We start from the raw sequence: 14445 nt of genomic DNA, 5'->3' as shown, positions 1-14445 counted from the left end.
CATTGTCCTTGTCATAGCCTCATGGAAGCGTTAGGCATCAGAGCGGCTCAGCCGCGCTCGTTTTCCACAAGCTGATAGGCCACGAAAACGACGGCATATAGACCGCATATTGTAACACACACGTTGGACATGGACAGGCACTAAGCCCAAAAGGTGCCCAGGACCTGCATTCTCCATGGCCCAGCAAAGGAATAGGCAGAGAACGAGGCAGATGCAAGTTTACGAACTCAAATCCTCCCTACTATAGGGGTCTGGCTATCCGGCACCCAGCATTTTAGTAGACGGCACTTAGAGGGTGCCTTTTTATATAGGAGGTATAAGGTAAACTAGGTATCTCTGCTATAGTATTTATGCGTATCGCACTTACTGTAAAGGTAGGTAATTCACATTCTGCCAAGTGTCTTTCCTCAATGAGAGACGCGTAGATCATGGTTCGATACGCCCCATCAGCATCACAAAGGTTAATTCAGTACAAATCGCCGCATGTATAGCAACGTGCTGTTAAGTACTAAGGTAGAATCTAGGTAGCGTAGGTGCAAAGGTCACGCAACTTCGATTCAAAGAGTGAGTTCAGCACCTCAGAAACATGCCATTAGTGCCTGCTATTGCAATGTCAGCTGTAGGTCTGCTTATTTACGGCTGTATTGCAGTCAAGATATGAAAGCCCTCCTCTCTCTAGCCTCCTGAAGTGAATCGCTGAATCCTCATTCAGGTATATGGCTACATTATTTAGCAGAGAGAGTACATCTGATTGATCTTTATTACTGAATATTTGCTCGTACCTCGCGATGTGCAGAGCTAACCTTTGTGATGCTCGTAGGGTGAACAGCCTCAACAGCTGGTAAGATCACTACATGTACCTAGGTACCTACCCTAGGTACTCTATTACCGTACCTACATGTAGTTGGAATACCATGTAGCTGCAGAACCGCAACTCTGCTACAGTGGCTAGACTACCACATAGCTGTAGGACTCTAGCTGTTATAGAGTTGTAATGCTGCAGCTGTGCAATATTGCTGCTGTGGACGTAAGTACAAGTCCTCAAGGAGTATGCCCAGGCTTCTGCTCTGTGAGAAGTACTGTGTTGCACAGTCATGTACAGTGTGTGTGAGTGCCGTCTGCTACAATGTTGACTGCCGAATAGGTAGCCAGACCCTATGACAGGCCACCGCGCTCTATATCCAAAAGCTGTGTAATACATTCCTCCATTATGAGTCTTTGAGTTATTACTTCGTACACCGTCATGTACTGTAAGGTATGAGCCCATCGCTTGCTTTGCTTCCGTGTCCAATCATTCGGCCGAATCAAGCGGCGACGCTAGCGGCCCGTCGCCGCCGCTAAGACAGAAGCGCCGACACGATCGTCCCGATCTGGCAGTGCATCACATACGGAACCTGGCTGTAAATGCTTGTAAGTCAAGATATATAAAGACGACCACCTCCAACAACCCTCTCGAAATTCCTCTAGACAACATCAGCAGCTTTGATTGCACTGTGACTGTTCCTTCCACCAACAAGAAGCTCGCTTCTCAAACGACACAATCATTCTTCGACAAACCTCCTCACATCAGCTTCCGTCCTCGTCACCATGTCCGCCCTCAAATACGTCAACAAGCTCAAAGACCGCCGCGTCCTCGTCATCGGCGGCTCCTCAGGCGTAGGCTTCTGCGTCGCCGAAGCCGCCCTCGAGCACGGCGCCCACGTCACCATCAGTAGCTCCAACCAGACGAAACTCGACAAAGCCGCCTCCCGTCTCCAGGACCACATCAAAGCTGCCAACCTCGGCGACAGCGCCAAGCTCCTCTCCTCCAAGACCGTCGACCTCAGCAACCCCGACACCATCGATCAAAACGTCATCGATCTCCTGGAATTCGCTTCCAAGGACGGCAAGCTAGACCACGTCGTCTTCACAGCAGGCGACGCCCTCAAGACGTCTACGCTCAAGGAAACCTCCGTCAAGGACATCCACGCCGTCAACCAAGTCCGCAACGCAGGCGCCATCATCGTCGCAAAGCATCTTCCCAAGTACATCAACCCCAGCGTCACCAGCTCCTTCACCCTCACCGGCGGGACAAACACCTGGCGCCCGATGCCCAACTGGTCCGTGGTGGCTTTCGCTGGCGGCGGCACCGAGGCCCTCGCGCGGGGGCTGGCCGTCGACCTGCGCCCCGTGCGGTGCAACTGCGTGCGGCTGGGCGCCGTGCAGACGGAGCTGCTGGACATGATTCCCGAGGAGCATAAGGAGAGTGTGCTGCAGGGGTTCAGGGACTGGGCGATTACGGGGACCGTGGGGACGCCGCAGGAGGTTGCGGAGGCGTATGTGTATTCGATGAAGGACTCGTTTGCGACGGGGGCCATTTTTACATCGGATGGGGGGCGGCTCGTTGGCGAGAGTAAGAGTCTGTTTGGTGCTATTTGAAGTGAAAGGAAAGCTATTGATGTCCACGATGGCCAGTGAGAGTCTAGAATGAATAAGAGCAATGCCATTTCCAGTCCAATGCAATGCTTCCCCAGACTGAGTGTCACGCCTTTACTTTGGGATAGTGAGATCAAACTCATCAGGAATGGTAATCCAGGTATCACAAACGCCGAGCAAACTCCTCGCACCACCAGCCTTTGTCTCACGCGCAAACCCTTCCCCCTGATGTAAATAAAAATACATCCCCTTACCAAATTTTTGCCCCAGGCCTCGCCACTCTTCCCTCATCCTAATGTACGTCAAGGCAACCACCTCGAGATCTTCACGAAGTTTCGGATCGCGAGCAGCGCCCTTACCGCATCTGGAGGGGTAAAAGTACTCGACGAGGAGGATCCTGGAGCTGGTGAAGAGCAGACACGGAAAGTGCGCGTTGCTCACAAAGTCGATGGACACGCGAGAGGCGTCTCGTAGGACGGAGATTGTGTTTCGTGCTGCGGCCACGCAATGGGGCCAGTTCTTTGCTGTGTCGGTTTCGGCATCCTCGAGGGATTCTCCTTCGCGGAGAGGTCGGTGGTGTAAGAGCACTGTGCATGCGTTTAGGAGGATGTTGAGCCAGACGACTTCCATGAATTCGTCGTACCTGGCCATGGAGAGCTCTGTGGCCGAGCGAGGGAGCATCAGTCGGATCTTGGCGAGTTGTGTGCAAAGGGCGTCCAGTCGCTCTTTGCGTGCCTCGTCGCCGTCGTCGGAATGGTCAAGTGCTTCGCTGATGCGGCCTAGGAGTGCATATCCTAGAATGATGTACTGCAGTTGCGTTGCTGATCCTTGCAGACTTCGATCTCGCATCGCCGTTATGAGAGTGTCCAGATTGTGGGTGAAGCGGTTCAGAGGACATGGAGACGGTGCTTCAGTGCCTTGAAAGTCATCCTCGGACATGGGAAAGTGAATCTTCATCCTCCGATCGTCGATGGCATGCATCAGTCCAATAGGATAGCACATCCCCCGATCCATAATGAAGAGCATCCATGAGATGCGCGTAATCTCTTCCTTTTCTATCCACATCGGTTTTTCTTGAGTTCCCAGCGTCTGTACAATCAGATTCCGCAGCCCATCGCCGTAACTATGGCCAACGGCAACAGTCTTTCTCCAAGCCTCTCCGAGAATAACAATCGAGGATGAATAATCGACGAGGGCCAGCCCGAGGTAGACGACCAAAACGGCGCTTTGTAATGTTTGGAGAACATGATGCGGCTGCTGTATCTCTTTCGAAACCAGACTCTTGGCTTGTTCATACCAGGACTGTTGTGATTGTCGGATCTGGCAGTTGGGATGGACGCCAGCTGCAACGGCGATTATGGCATAGAGTAGGACTGGCGGTATGCCGTCGGCTCCTTCGGATTTCATGGCGTCTAGTATGGTTTGCCTGTGGATCACGGGAAAGTAGCGATAGCACTTGTCAAAGAAGAGATCGACGAGCTGCAGTATGTCTGGTAGGTCGGGCAACTTTGGCTCTGACGGCGGTGTTGCTGATGCACTGTCTTGAGACAGAGTGCTGCTAGTTTGACGCCCAAGACAGGGAACCATGGAATCAATCGCTGGCATCTCGCCATTGGGCATTGGCCACTCGAAAGCGTCTTGCAGAGGCGGAACAAGGTCCATGTCAGTGGTGTCGAGCCCCAGCATCGCATCAACCTCGTCTACCGGCCACGAGCTCCAGAATTGAGAGGCGGAAGGATACGGCATGTCGCTATTTGTCCGACCAAGCATCCGGTCACCCCGGAGATTCCGCCTGTTGCTCTTCTCATAGTAGCAAAGCTCTCCTCTGGCCAAGCACGAGGAACAGGATGGCCGGCTGCCCTGATATCACGAATTAGGGACATGTAAGACGGGCCGTTAGTTGGTGTTGTTTGTCATCAATCTTACATCGCATCTCTTTTTTCTCGATCTGCATCCTCGGCACACGTTTTGCGGCTTTGCTGGGGTCGACATTATATTGAAAAGAGATCATATGGCGAGAATCAAGGTTGATTGGGAATCGTTGGCCATGTCGTGACACAGATGAGATCGGTTCTCGATTTAGCTGAAGGATCACGTAATGCCCGTTGCTCGGATAAAAAAGCCCCTAACTCCGTTCCTCGTGCAGGACCATCATGAAGCTACAACAGCACTCTCTATTTCGATAAAGTAAAATGTCCATAACACAGGTTTTACTTGTAGATATGATCTCGAGACACGACAATTGTCGATGATGAGTGTAGGAGGAGAGTCGCCTTTGGGTGCAAGGTGATGACAGCTTCATAAAGGCACCGTACAGTAGTAGCTTGCTTGTGTGTGGACTTCGGACATCAAATGCTCCGACCGGCTCTCGGGATCTCGGACCCGTGCATACAGTAGCTGTCGCCATGATTTCAACCATCGTCAAGCTTCATCAAAGCACGATAGACTCCACCATCCTTGTCAGTCTGAATTGCTTCAAATCCGTGTGGGATCTATTCCATTTCAAATCAAGCTGTTAGTGCTCCGTGCCCATGCCCAGCTGCCTGGAGTGCCGTTTATCCCGCTGTTCTATGCTAACATCGTCAAGCCACGTTGCCGACTTCAACACCCAAACGCCAGATTCCCATCCCAAATCACATCGCCAACACTGTAATACACCCGATTCACCAGCCACAGGTAAGGAGCCGTCCTTTGTACCAGCTTCTCCTCTTTCGGACCCCCGCAGCAAGTGTCCTGCACCAAGCCTGTTCCTGTCCCGTCTTCGTCCATCAAGGTGCATGCAAGTCGCATCACAACCTTGATGGCCCCCTCCGTCACTCCTGCACCATCCCGAAAGACGGCTGGGCTGCCCCTCTGAGAAAGTTGACGCCCACGATGCCCTCGGCGACGATTCTGCTAGGCGACGCCCCAGCGTACAGCGAGACCCGCCGCCCGATGATGCCCTCGTTGCCGACCTCGAGCAGGAGGGGCTTGCTGAGGGGAAGCTCGACGAATGCCTGCGCCGCGCTGAACGACTCGGCTGTCGTGGGGAATCCAAACGTTTTGAACGTGCCGCAGTCTTCTATCCTCGTTCTCGGGTCACCGCTTGAGCTGTGCAACGTTAGCTGAATGAGAGCCGGTAGGAGGGCATTTCAAGTGAAGCGAAGTCACGCACTGAATCACCACGGAGAGGTCTGATAGCGTTTTCGCATCGTAGGCGGCGTCTGGCATCAGTCTCACGTGTGTCGCCTCGTTGCTCTCGGGCAGGCCTGGGGTGTGAAAGGCGAGGTCGCCGCAGGTTGTTGCGTGGCCGGCGTCGTCGAGCGAGCTGAGGGCAGCAAGTGCGCCTCCGCGAGGCCTGTTTGTGGTTTCTGGGCCGCACATGCTGGGCTGTCGTCTATCTTGGCGAAGATGTAAAGGATGTGCTGTTGGTTTTGTGTGGGTGTGTGTGTGTCTATTCGATAACGAGAGGCTGCTGAAGAGAGAGTTGGTGAGAGGTGGAGAGTCTTTTGGGCGGCTTTGTCAAGATGAAGAGCCAAAATCCCCAGACAAAGAACCCTTTTATATCACCGGCAATCCCCTTGACAGCAAACAGCAGCCGGCCTCTTCCCTGCGTTTGCTTCCATCTTGCTGAGCATGTTTCATGGCTGCTCATCTCACGCAAACAGCACCGAGGCCCGTTTGAAACGGTGTGTCGCAGCCGCCCAATCACGGCGCTCCGTTTCCCGCCCCCCTTCCCCATGCGGCAACCGCCTGGACTGGAGCCGTGAGCAAGTTTGAGCGCAAATGCTCGCGATTACAGCTGCGAGGACCTTGATGGGCAGAGAAAGGGAGAACCGGCAGATGGATGACGACGAAAAGCGACAAGCTGTCGTCAATGGATGAATCATGAACCGAATCGTGTATTACTAAGTCATGTGCTGACTCCGTTCTGGTGTTTGATAGCCCCCGTTGCTCCGGCGAAATGGCCTCCCGCCTCGCTCTCCTCACGGCTCTCTCTCTGCTGCCCCTCGGCTGTCTCTCTTCTCAGGTCCAAGCCAAACCAGACTTTGCGAGCATCAACGTCCCAACCGACTCCTTTGAGCCCACCATGTCCATCGGAACCTTTTCTCTGCCGGCACTGCCGTATGCCTACGATGTGAGTCTAGTACCTCTGCTTCATCCCTGATCATCTTCAACATGCTCTTCATCATGCTCGCCATCATGCTCACCATCCTCATCAGGCCCTCGAGCCCAGCATCTCGGCCCAAATCATGGAGCTGCACCACAGCAAGCACCACCAGACCTACGTGACCAACCTCAACAACGCCCTCAAGACCTACGCCGCCGCCCTCTCCGCCAACGACGTGCCCTCCCAGATCGCCCTCCAGGCCGCCATCAAGTTCAACGGCGGCGGCCACATCAACCACTCCCTCTTCTGGGAGAACCTCTCCCCCGCGTCCTCCCCCGACGCGGACCCCGCCAGCGCGCCCGAGCTGACGGCCGAGATTGCCAAGACCTGGGGCAGCCTCGACAAGTTCAAGGAGGCCATGGGCAAGGCGCTGCTCGGCATCCAGGGGAGCGGCTGGGGGTGGCTGGTCAAGGAGGGCAACGGGCTGCGGATCGTGACAACCAAGGACCAGGATCCGGTGGTTGGGGGAGAGGTGCCGGTGTTTGGCATCGACATGTGGGAGCATGCATACTACCTACAGGTGAGGAACTGAACAGCACCTTCTCTTCTGAATCACGTCCAGCTAACAGTATGACTCGCATAGTACCTCAACGGAAAAGCTGCCTACGTGGACAACATCTGGAAGGTCATCAACTGGAAGACTGCTGAGCAGCGCTTCAAGGGCGACCGCGAGGACGCCTTCAAGATTCTCAAGGCCTCTCTGTAAGCGTCGGCGCAGCCAAGGAAAACAAAAAGAAATTGAAGTCATTGTACGTATCGGATGCGGTGTATATGCAGGTTCGCTTGTAGCAAATATCGCCAACCCTTTGATCAGTCCATTCCATCGCCTCTGTTAGCCCCATGTGTCACCAGCAGAGATCGTATTTGCTCCCCTGATTGCAGCTATATGACGACGAGACAACCGATGGACGGCGCTGTGGCACCACCGACCAGATCTTGCCCCTTGATAATGATACATGCTCCCTCCCATCTCGTTTGTCTATATGCAATTTGGCATGCTGTGCGTTCAGCTGCAGCATCGCCCATCGTATGGACGGAGGTTAATGGTATCACCGCCACGCGAGGGGAGCTCGTTGCACAATGAAGCTCTTCTCTGTGAGGATTTTACTGCGCCACCAGGGAATTGCGCACGTGTCTGAGACCTTGACCATGTGTCTACCCATATGAGCTGTCTGTATCTGAAACAGACGAATTTGCAACGCCGAGGGGCCATGTTGGGTGAGCGTGCTGTAGCTGCATTGTGTTGAGTCCAGGCCTCACAAAGGACATTTCGTAAGGTGGGAAACTCTATGGATACGCATCATGCAGCAGATACCGGTCATTCTTCATTGGGGTTTAATTCCTCTACAGCTTGATGAAGAGTGGCTTGATAGGCAACTTCGAGTCTCGAGATCTGTCGATGACGGACTCGGAACAATAGCTCGACGATCCAGAGGGCCGAGCCACGGCACCAATGCAGGTACCCAAGATGATTCAAATTACACAAGAAACAGGTGGAAAGATGCATATCTTCGGCAACCATTCCGTAATCGCATTAGAATCACTAGCTCTCGATCCATCGTCTCATCAGTTGTGCCTACCAGGTCATGCACACCTGCACGTAGCTACATCGAAAGATATCCGATATCTTGTCCACAGCGAGGAGCTGCATGTTCGAGAGCCAAGGATCCACGGCAGCTGAGAATGTCTCTTGGCCTGCGGCTCGTGGCATCTTGTGTGACGGATCGGCATGTCCCTGATTGAAACAATAGCTCTGGATTCACGGCATCAGGGACACTCCAATCGAAAACTAGAGCACGGTTGAACAGAGATTGCATCTCGTACCCAAGCTATGACGAGCTCCAACAGATCACTGCTCACTTCCATAGCATAGCACCATGATGATGAAGGGGCTTGGATTCATATCGAGTAACGTCAAGCGGAGATGAAGGCGCGGTGCGAAGCCGTCGGGAGGCGGGATCGTGCAGCATTGCCGGTATACGGACTCGAGCGGAGAAGCTCTTGTTCCATCTAGGACGCCCTCCGAGTCGTTCCCAGAGATATAAAAGATGAGGCCTGCTCGATAGACTAAAAGTTTCAGTCTCTTGCTCCTCACCGACATCGACAACAGCTCGAAAACAACAAGGTCCTCTCGTTTACAAAGTCACTCGTTCTCCTACCTTCGTTCAAATCACCCTCGCTGAAAGAACCATCCACCATGGTGAAGAAAGCAATCGCTTTGGCCGTTCTCGGCCTTGGGTAAACCCACTCCATCAGAGAGAAACATGAAGATATACTAACATGACAGCAGAGCCAACCTTGTCGCCGCAACGGATCAAACCGTGACCGTCACGACCACCAAAACGGAGACAGTCACGGCTTGTGCCTCGTCCTGCTACTCCGTCGTGACGAGCTGCACTTCCACCGCCACCCTGACCGTGTCGACGTCCTCCTCGCAGAGCGAGACTGGATCCAAGTCTGCCTCCACCGGTACTTACACCACGGGCTCTGCGTCTTCCGGATCGAGCTACTCTGGAGGGACGCATTCTCCTCCGACGGCAACTTATAGCACCTATGAAACCGGGACTCTTTCCTCTGCGACCAAGACGGATGCGTATCAATCTGTCAAGAGCGTTACTTCTTCAATCACCGGCACGGCCACTTCTGGTGTCTCTAGTGACTCGAGCCAGCTTCCCGGCAGCACATCCTCCGCTGCTACGGAGAGCACAGGATCGTCTTCCTTTACTGGCTCTTCCTCTACTGGAACCCTGACTTTGTCCTCGGCCTCAGCTTCATCTTCCACTGCATCATCGTCTTATTCGACGACGGCATCTACTCGGGATACCACTTATTCATTCGCTACCACGACGCAAGCTCGTGGCCCTTCGACGAGTTCGGAGAGTGCAACCGCGAGTGCGTCTGAGGGTACAACGTTGACGACGTTGACGACGCGAGGGTCGACGGTTACGCAGACTGTGACTGTGTCGAGGAGCTCCGGCTCGCAGAGCTATAGCTCTGTTCCGTCGGGCAGTTCGTCTGGTCCTTCGGCTGGGTATTCGACTGGATACTCGACTGAATCATCTACGGGATCTTCCACAGGAGCCTCGACTGGATCCTCTACCGATTCCTCCACAAGCACTTCAACCGGCGCATCTACAGGATACTCCACAGCATCTTCCACCGCGTCCTCAACGACATCCGCTACAGGCAGCTCCACGGGTACATCTACGGAAACATCCACAGAGACTACAGCCGGTTCCTCAGCAGCAACTTCAACTGCATCTTCCACGGAATCTACAGGCTATTCCACGGTGACGTCCGGCACATCCACCGGATTGTCCACCGAGTCATCAACAGGATACTCCATGACAACTTCTTCCACAGGATCCTCCGCTGGATCTTCGACCGAGTCTTCAACAGGATACTCCACTCAGACTTTGACAGGCTCTTCAACTGCATCTACCTCTGTCATCGTCTACACGACCGCCTCTCAATCCACCGGACAATCGACGACTGCATCTTCGACGGGATCTACTTCCACAATCACCAGCCAGTCATCTTCCGGAACGGCCTCAACTACAAATGGTCAATCATCCACCGAGTCGTCAACAGGCACTTATTCCGGATCTTCGTCCGCAAGCACCAGTGGTTCATCCTCAGAGACATCGTCAAGGAATAACCAGCCTTCCACGTCAATCATCACCAGGCACACTACTACGCCATCTGGTACACCTTCACCCCCGTCCTCTGGTTCAACCCAGTCCACCGCCTCATCTTCATCCACAGCCTCATCCAGCCAAACCAAAACCGAAACAACAGACTCTTCGGCCCTCCCCGGCACAACCCAAACCACATCTTACACATCCTGCGCGGATTCATCCACCCCCATCTACACCCTCCCCAACTCAACCGCCTCTACATCCTCTGGAAGCTATTCTTCCGAGTCAACCGCCTCAACAAGCTTCGGAAGCTACTCTTCCCAGCCAACCAGCTCAACGTCCTCCGGAAGTTATTCCTCCCAGTCAACGACCTCAACAAAGTCCTCCGGAAGCTACTCTTCCGAGTCAACCTCATCTCCCACCACAACCTCCCCATCCCAATCAACATCCCCCCTCAGCACAACAACCTACATCCTCCCCTCTTCAACCCTAAGCATCACAACCGACGCTTCCGCCGCGCCGGGCACCACCTTTTCCACTTCGACGACCACGGAGAGCTCGCCGTATTCACCTCCTTACAGTGACATTCCCACGACGTACTACTCCCCGCCCGCCTCTTCTGCATCATCCACATATGTTTCCAGTGCAACTTCTTCCCCACAATCGTCCTCCTCATTGTTCACCATCCTACCAATTTCCACCCTGACTTCCACAATCTCGTACGCCTCCTTCGCCGACGCGATTACTCAGCCCTCAACCTCTTCTCCTTCTTCTTCTTCTTCCTCGTCGTCTATCTCTTTTTCGTCGTCTGCTTCTTCTTCCTCGTCCACTTCGTCCTCAATCTCAACCACACTCTACACCTCCACCACCGCAAAGACCTCCACCACCGAAACCTCCACCGCGGATACTGCGTCTTCTACCAGCACCTCCAAGAACGACTACCCCGTCCCTACCATCCCCTCTTACGGGCCGCCACCATCGTACGACCCTCCCTCGTATGAGCTGCCTCCTTCTTACGGATTTAGGGGCCGAAGAATCTGGTAAAGCACGATTCGTAAAGAAAAACAAGAGGGGAGGCTGGAGGGAGAAGGGGGAAGGGTACTGGTGGGAAAACACGAAACTTACTAGGTACTGATTTGTTCACTTCTTTCTTTCGGAGGATTGTGAAAATGTTGTGGGTGAAAGAATGGTCAAAGATGGTATTTTGTCATTTTCTGTACTTTTCTGTACTTTACTTTATATAGGTAGCTGAATACAGAACTGTCCTTCTGCGCAATCTGATTACGATTATCTTCCCGGCCTGTTTGTGTCGCACACGAGTAAAACTGTGGGATCTATGATATATACCTCTTTTGCGCTCTACACGCTCTAACCATCTATGAGCCTTCTTTCCAGTTTTGTAGATTAAACGGACCATGATTCGATGACATGATATCGCCAAGATTCCACCCGCATTTATTTGCCCTGGGACAAACACACGACCGCCCACTTGCCACCCCACGCCCACTTCCTGGCGCCGGTATCGCCGCCACCGCCCTCGAGAGCCCTCAGCTCCTCATCTTTGCCGGGAGGAAGATCGACAACAACATCGGCTTTGCAGGTCCGGAGCGCCAGCACGTTGACACCGGAGCCGGCACCCATGGGACCCAGAGCTTCTTGGAAAGGCGTAGTCGGATCCCACCAGGCCTGAAAATAACGTTAATATCGGAGATCCAAAGTTCCCTCAGACGAGTCACTTACATCGGCAGTCAGTTTTCGGTAGTTCAAGTCACCCTTGAAGATGACAAGCTCAGCCTGCTTCAAGTCCTCGTACAGCTCGGGGGCCTCCTTGGGAAGCCGCCAGAAAGAGCCGGCCGCGGTCCAGTATCTGTTGGGTCGGATAGTCAGCTGGCCCTCGGCATGCAGATTCGCCCAGTCCTGGAAGACGAAGAGCAGGTTTTCAACATCCTTCTCTGACAGAGGAGGAGGCGTCCGGTCGGCGACCTTTTCTTCCTCCGTCGGGGTTTCAAAGAATTGCTTCGGGTTGGCGAGGGCGCTGAGCAGGGCAGCAAAGTCGGCGGGAAGAACATCGGAGACGAACCAGGGGATGGACTTGGGACGAAGCACAACGTGGGTAGCAAGGCCAGTGTTGAGGAGGAAGCCGGCCAGGACCAGGTCGACGTAGAGCTCGAAGCCGGCATTGTCGAGAACAAAGTCGACGCGGCGCTCCTTCTTGCCCTCTGCCTGGGCCTTCTTGAGCAGGTTGTAGGCCTCGGGGAGGTTGTTGACGAGTATGTTCTTCTCGGCAGCCTTTCTGGCCTCGCTACCCTGCAGCTTCTGGATGTCGTCGTAGGTCATGTTGGTAAGGAGTGACAGATCGGTGGCGTTGCCCCAGAGGCAGACCTCGCACATTTCGGTGAAGAGGATCTTCTCGGCTTCGACGTCGTGGGCGACATTCTTGTCGGCGCGGATCTTGGTGATGATGTCTTTGTATCTGGCGGCAAGCTCGACGACGGCATTGCGAGAGGTTCGGAAGGTGTCGGTCTTTTGGCGGGCAAAGATGTCGTAGCTCTTCCAGTGCTTTGTCGTGGTGAAGAAGGAGTTGATGCGCCTGTACACGGAATTAGTATAGTATTTGGCAGTTGTCATGCATCAGTGCAACATACCGGTACATGTAGCACTCGGCAAAGAGCCAAGGGACGTTGAACCAGGAGGGGTTGCCCAGCTGCTCCAGCTCCTTGTTGTAGGCGGCAACCTCTTCTGAGAAGCCATCGTCAGGTATGGGCCTATACAGAATCAGCACTTAGCTACTCTTTGTACACAGATGCGCAGATGGTGCATACGTCAGCTTGCGGTCGTGCAGCATCTCGTACTTGAGGTTGCCCAGCTGCTCGATAATCTTCTTGCCCTCGGCCTGCTTCTCGGCGTCGTCTGTGCTGGAAATGGCCTTGTATACATCGTCGACAGCGCCAGTCTTGGAAGAAATATCCAGATTCAGTAAGAGAGCTCGTCGGGTCGGGCTCAAGTGTGACGGGCAGCACTCACGATGATGACGGGCCATCGCATGCGAACGGAGTCGCTGGCGAAGGAATAGGGCTCGCTGGTCGCCGACTTTGCTGCATCGTGAGTTAGCTGACGCCCTCGATATAGTAACGGAGCAGCATCCAGATGCTTGGCGTACGCGTCTTGGGATCGTATTCCATCCTGGCGAGTCAATGACTGTGGAAGGTGGTGATGCAGGAGGTTGAGATGCGGCATCAGATTCCAATCCCAGGTCGACGCTTTTTGGAGGGGTCGTGGCTTGAAGAAGAGGCCTGGGCGGCGGGATGGCGGGGTACATGGCGGGGTACTCTTGGTACCTTGGAGCAGGCCTGGTGACGCTGCACAATCAGGTACCCTGCGACGCGGCATCCTGTACCCTCAGGGTGCAATGAAGAACCGCCGCTAACAAGGAGCAATTCCGAGCTCGTGAATCCCTGTCGGCAGCTCTCGACGTCATACTGGAGATGCTTCAGTCCCCCATGAGAAACTCTTCGTTCCTACTTACAGTGGATGTATGACCCTGTATCAAGTTCGGGCTACCGAATTGTTCCTAATTATCGCATTACCTTATGTCTAATTCATCCCTTACCTAGCAAACCTAGGATAGCATAGGTACTTGTGTTGAGGTTGGGCTGAATGGGAGGCATGGCTTCCACCAAGCCTATCAGATATGATAGGTATGAATGCGCATTCTATCAATCGAGACGCACAGCAGTGAGACCACTTCTTGTGTATTACTAACTGATCTCTTCAGCTGTCAGATGCGACGAATCCGCTCTTGTGACAGAATATAGTCCACGGAATATTCGTGCTAGCATCTTGTCAACTGATTTGACTACTATCGTAGGGTAGGGCTGGCCGGTGCCTTGATTCAGGTACCCTATGCCGATCACAGTTGATTCCTTTTTAGTATCGTATGCCGCACTCCGTAGCGCTCTGTATAATCGCATGTGAGTAGAAGAGAAATGGCATTGCTACAATAGTGATGAAGCAGAGCGTCCGAAGTGGGTGATTGTGCTTCTGTAGCAGAGAGACTTCACACATCCTACCGATCTATCCATGTGCTCGATAAGGTAAAGGCAGCAACACACAATCACACCCAAGTGCCCATCCATCATGATGCCCAACCAAAATCACCTCAATCACAGCTCAAACGCCTGCACGTGTGTGACATCAAGCCACCCACTGCAATCTCCCACGTCATTTGCACCCCCCAAACAA

The 14445-nt window shown here is 53.6% G+C and overlaps 6 protein-coding genes across 6 annotated transcripts; 3 read left to right on the top strand and 3 right to left on the bottom strand.

The window, feature by feature from the left end:
• Nucleotides 1–1587: 1587 nt before the first annotated feature.
• CCMA1212_008191 (putative oxidoreductase) lies at nt 1588–2418 on the top strand (the record flags this gene model as incomplete). Its single annotated transcript, XM_073705335.1, has 1 exon — nt 1588–2418. One exon carries the CDS (start codon nt 1588–1590, stop codon nt 2416–2418), a length of 831 nt encoding a protein of 276 aa, XP_073556332.1.
• Nucleotides 2419–2529: 111 nt separating this feature from the next.
• Nucleotides 2530–4161, bottom strand: CCMA1212_008190 (uncharacterized protein; the record flags this gene model as incomplete). Its single annotated transcript, XM_073705334.1, has 1 exon — nt 2530–4161. The coding sequence occupies one exon, from the start codon at nt 4159–4161 to the stop codon at nt 2530–2532; it is 1632 nt and encodes a 543-aa protein (XP_073556331.1).
• A 1067-nt stretch (nt 4162–5228) lies between these two features.
• On the bottom strand, nt 5229–5778 carry CCMA1212_008189 (uncharacterized protein; the record flags this gene model as incomplete). The annotated part of the gene is made up of 2 exons (XM_073705333.1): nt 5229–5505; nt 5570–5778. 2 exons carry the CDS (start codon nt 5776–5778, stop codon nt 5229–5231), a joined length of 486 nt encoding a protein of 161 aa, XP_073556147.1.
• Nucleotides 5779–5814: 36 nt separating this feature from the next.
• Nucleotides 5815–7271, top strand: CCMA1212_008188 (uncharacterized protein; the record flags this gene model as incomplete). Its single annotated transcript, XM_073705332.1, has 4 exons — nt 5815–5821; nt 6441–6532; nt 6618–7085; nt 7149–7271. The coding sequence occupies 4 exons, from the start codon at nt 5815–5817 to the stop codon at nt 7269–7271; spliced, it is 690 nt and encodes a 229-aa protein (XP_073556148.1).
• A 1391-nt stretch (nt 7272–8662) lies between these two features.
• CCMA1212_008187 (uncharacterized protein) lies at nt 8663–11247 on the top strand (the record flags this gene model as incomplete). Its single annotated transcript, XM_073705331.1, is given in 6 exon segments — nt 8663–8803; nt 8853–9596; nt 9644–10211; nt 10251–10565; nt 10585–10766; nt 10785–11247. Coding segments are annotated over 6 exon segments (2412 nt in total), but the record flags the coding sequence as incomplete, so codon positions are not given.
• Nucleotides 11248–11658: 411 nt separating this feature from the next.
• On the bottom strand, nt 11659–13385 carry CCMA1212_008186 (uncharacterized protein; the record flags this gene model as incomplete). The annotated part of the gene is made up of 6 exons (XM_073705330.1): nt 11659–11889; nt 11944–12793; nt 12849–12968; nt 13026–13156; nt 13228–13298; nt 13364–13385. The coding sequence occupies 6 exons, from the start codon at nt 13383–13385 to the stop codon at nt 11659–11661; spliced, it is 1425 nt and encodes a 474-aa protein (XP_073556142.1).
• Between the last annotated feature and the right edge of the window lie 1060 nt (nt 13386–14445).

The sequence above is a fragment of the Trichoderma ghanense genome (assembly GCF_004382785.1).
Source record: "Trichoderma ghanense strain CCMA-1212 chromosome Unknown scaffold_11, whole genome shotgun sequence".
Classification (NCBI taxonomy): Eukaryota; Fungi; Ascomycota; class Sordariomycetes; order Hypocreales; family Hypocreaceae; genus Trichoderma; species Trichoderma ghanense.
Note: the sequence above shows the minus strand (reverse complement) of the source record. Positions and strands in the feature narration are given on the sequence as shown.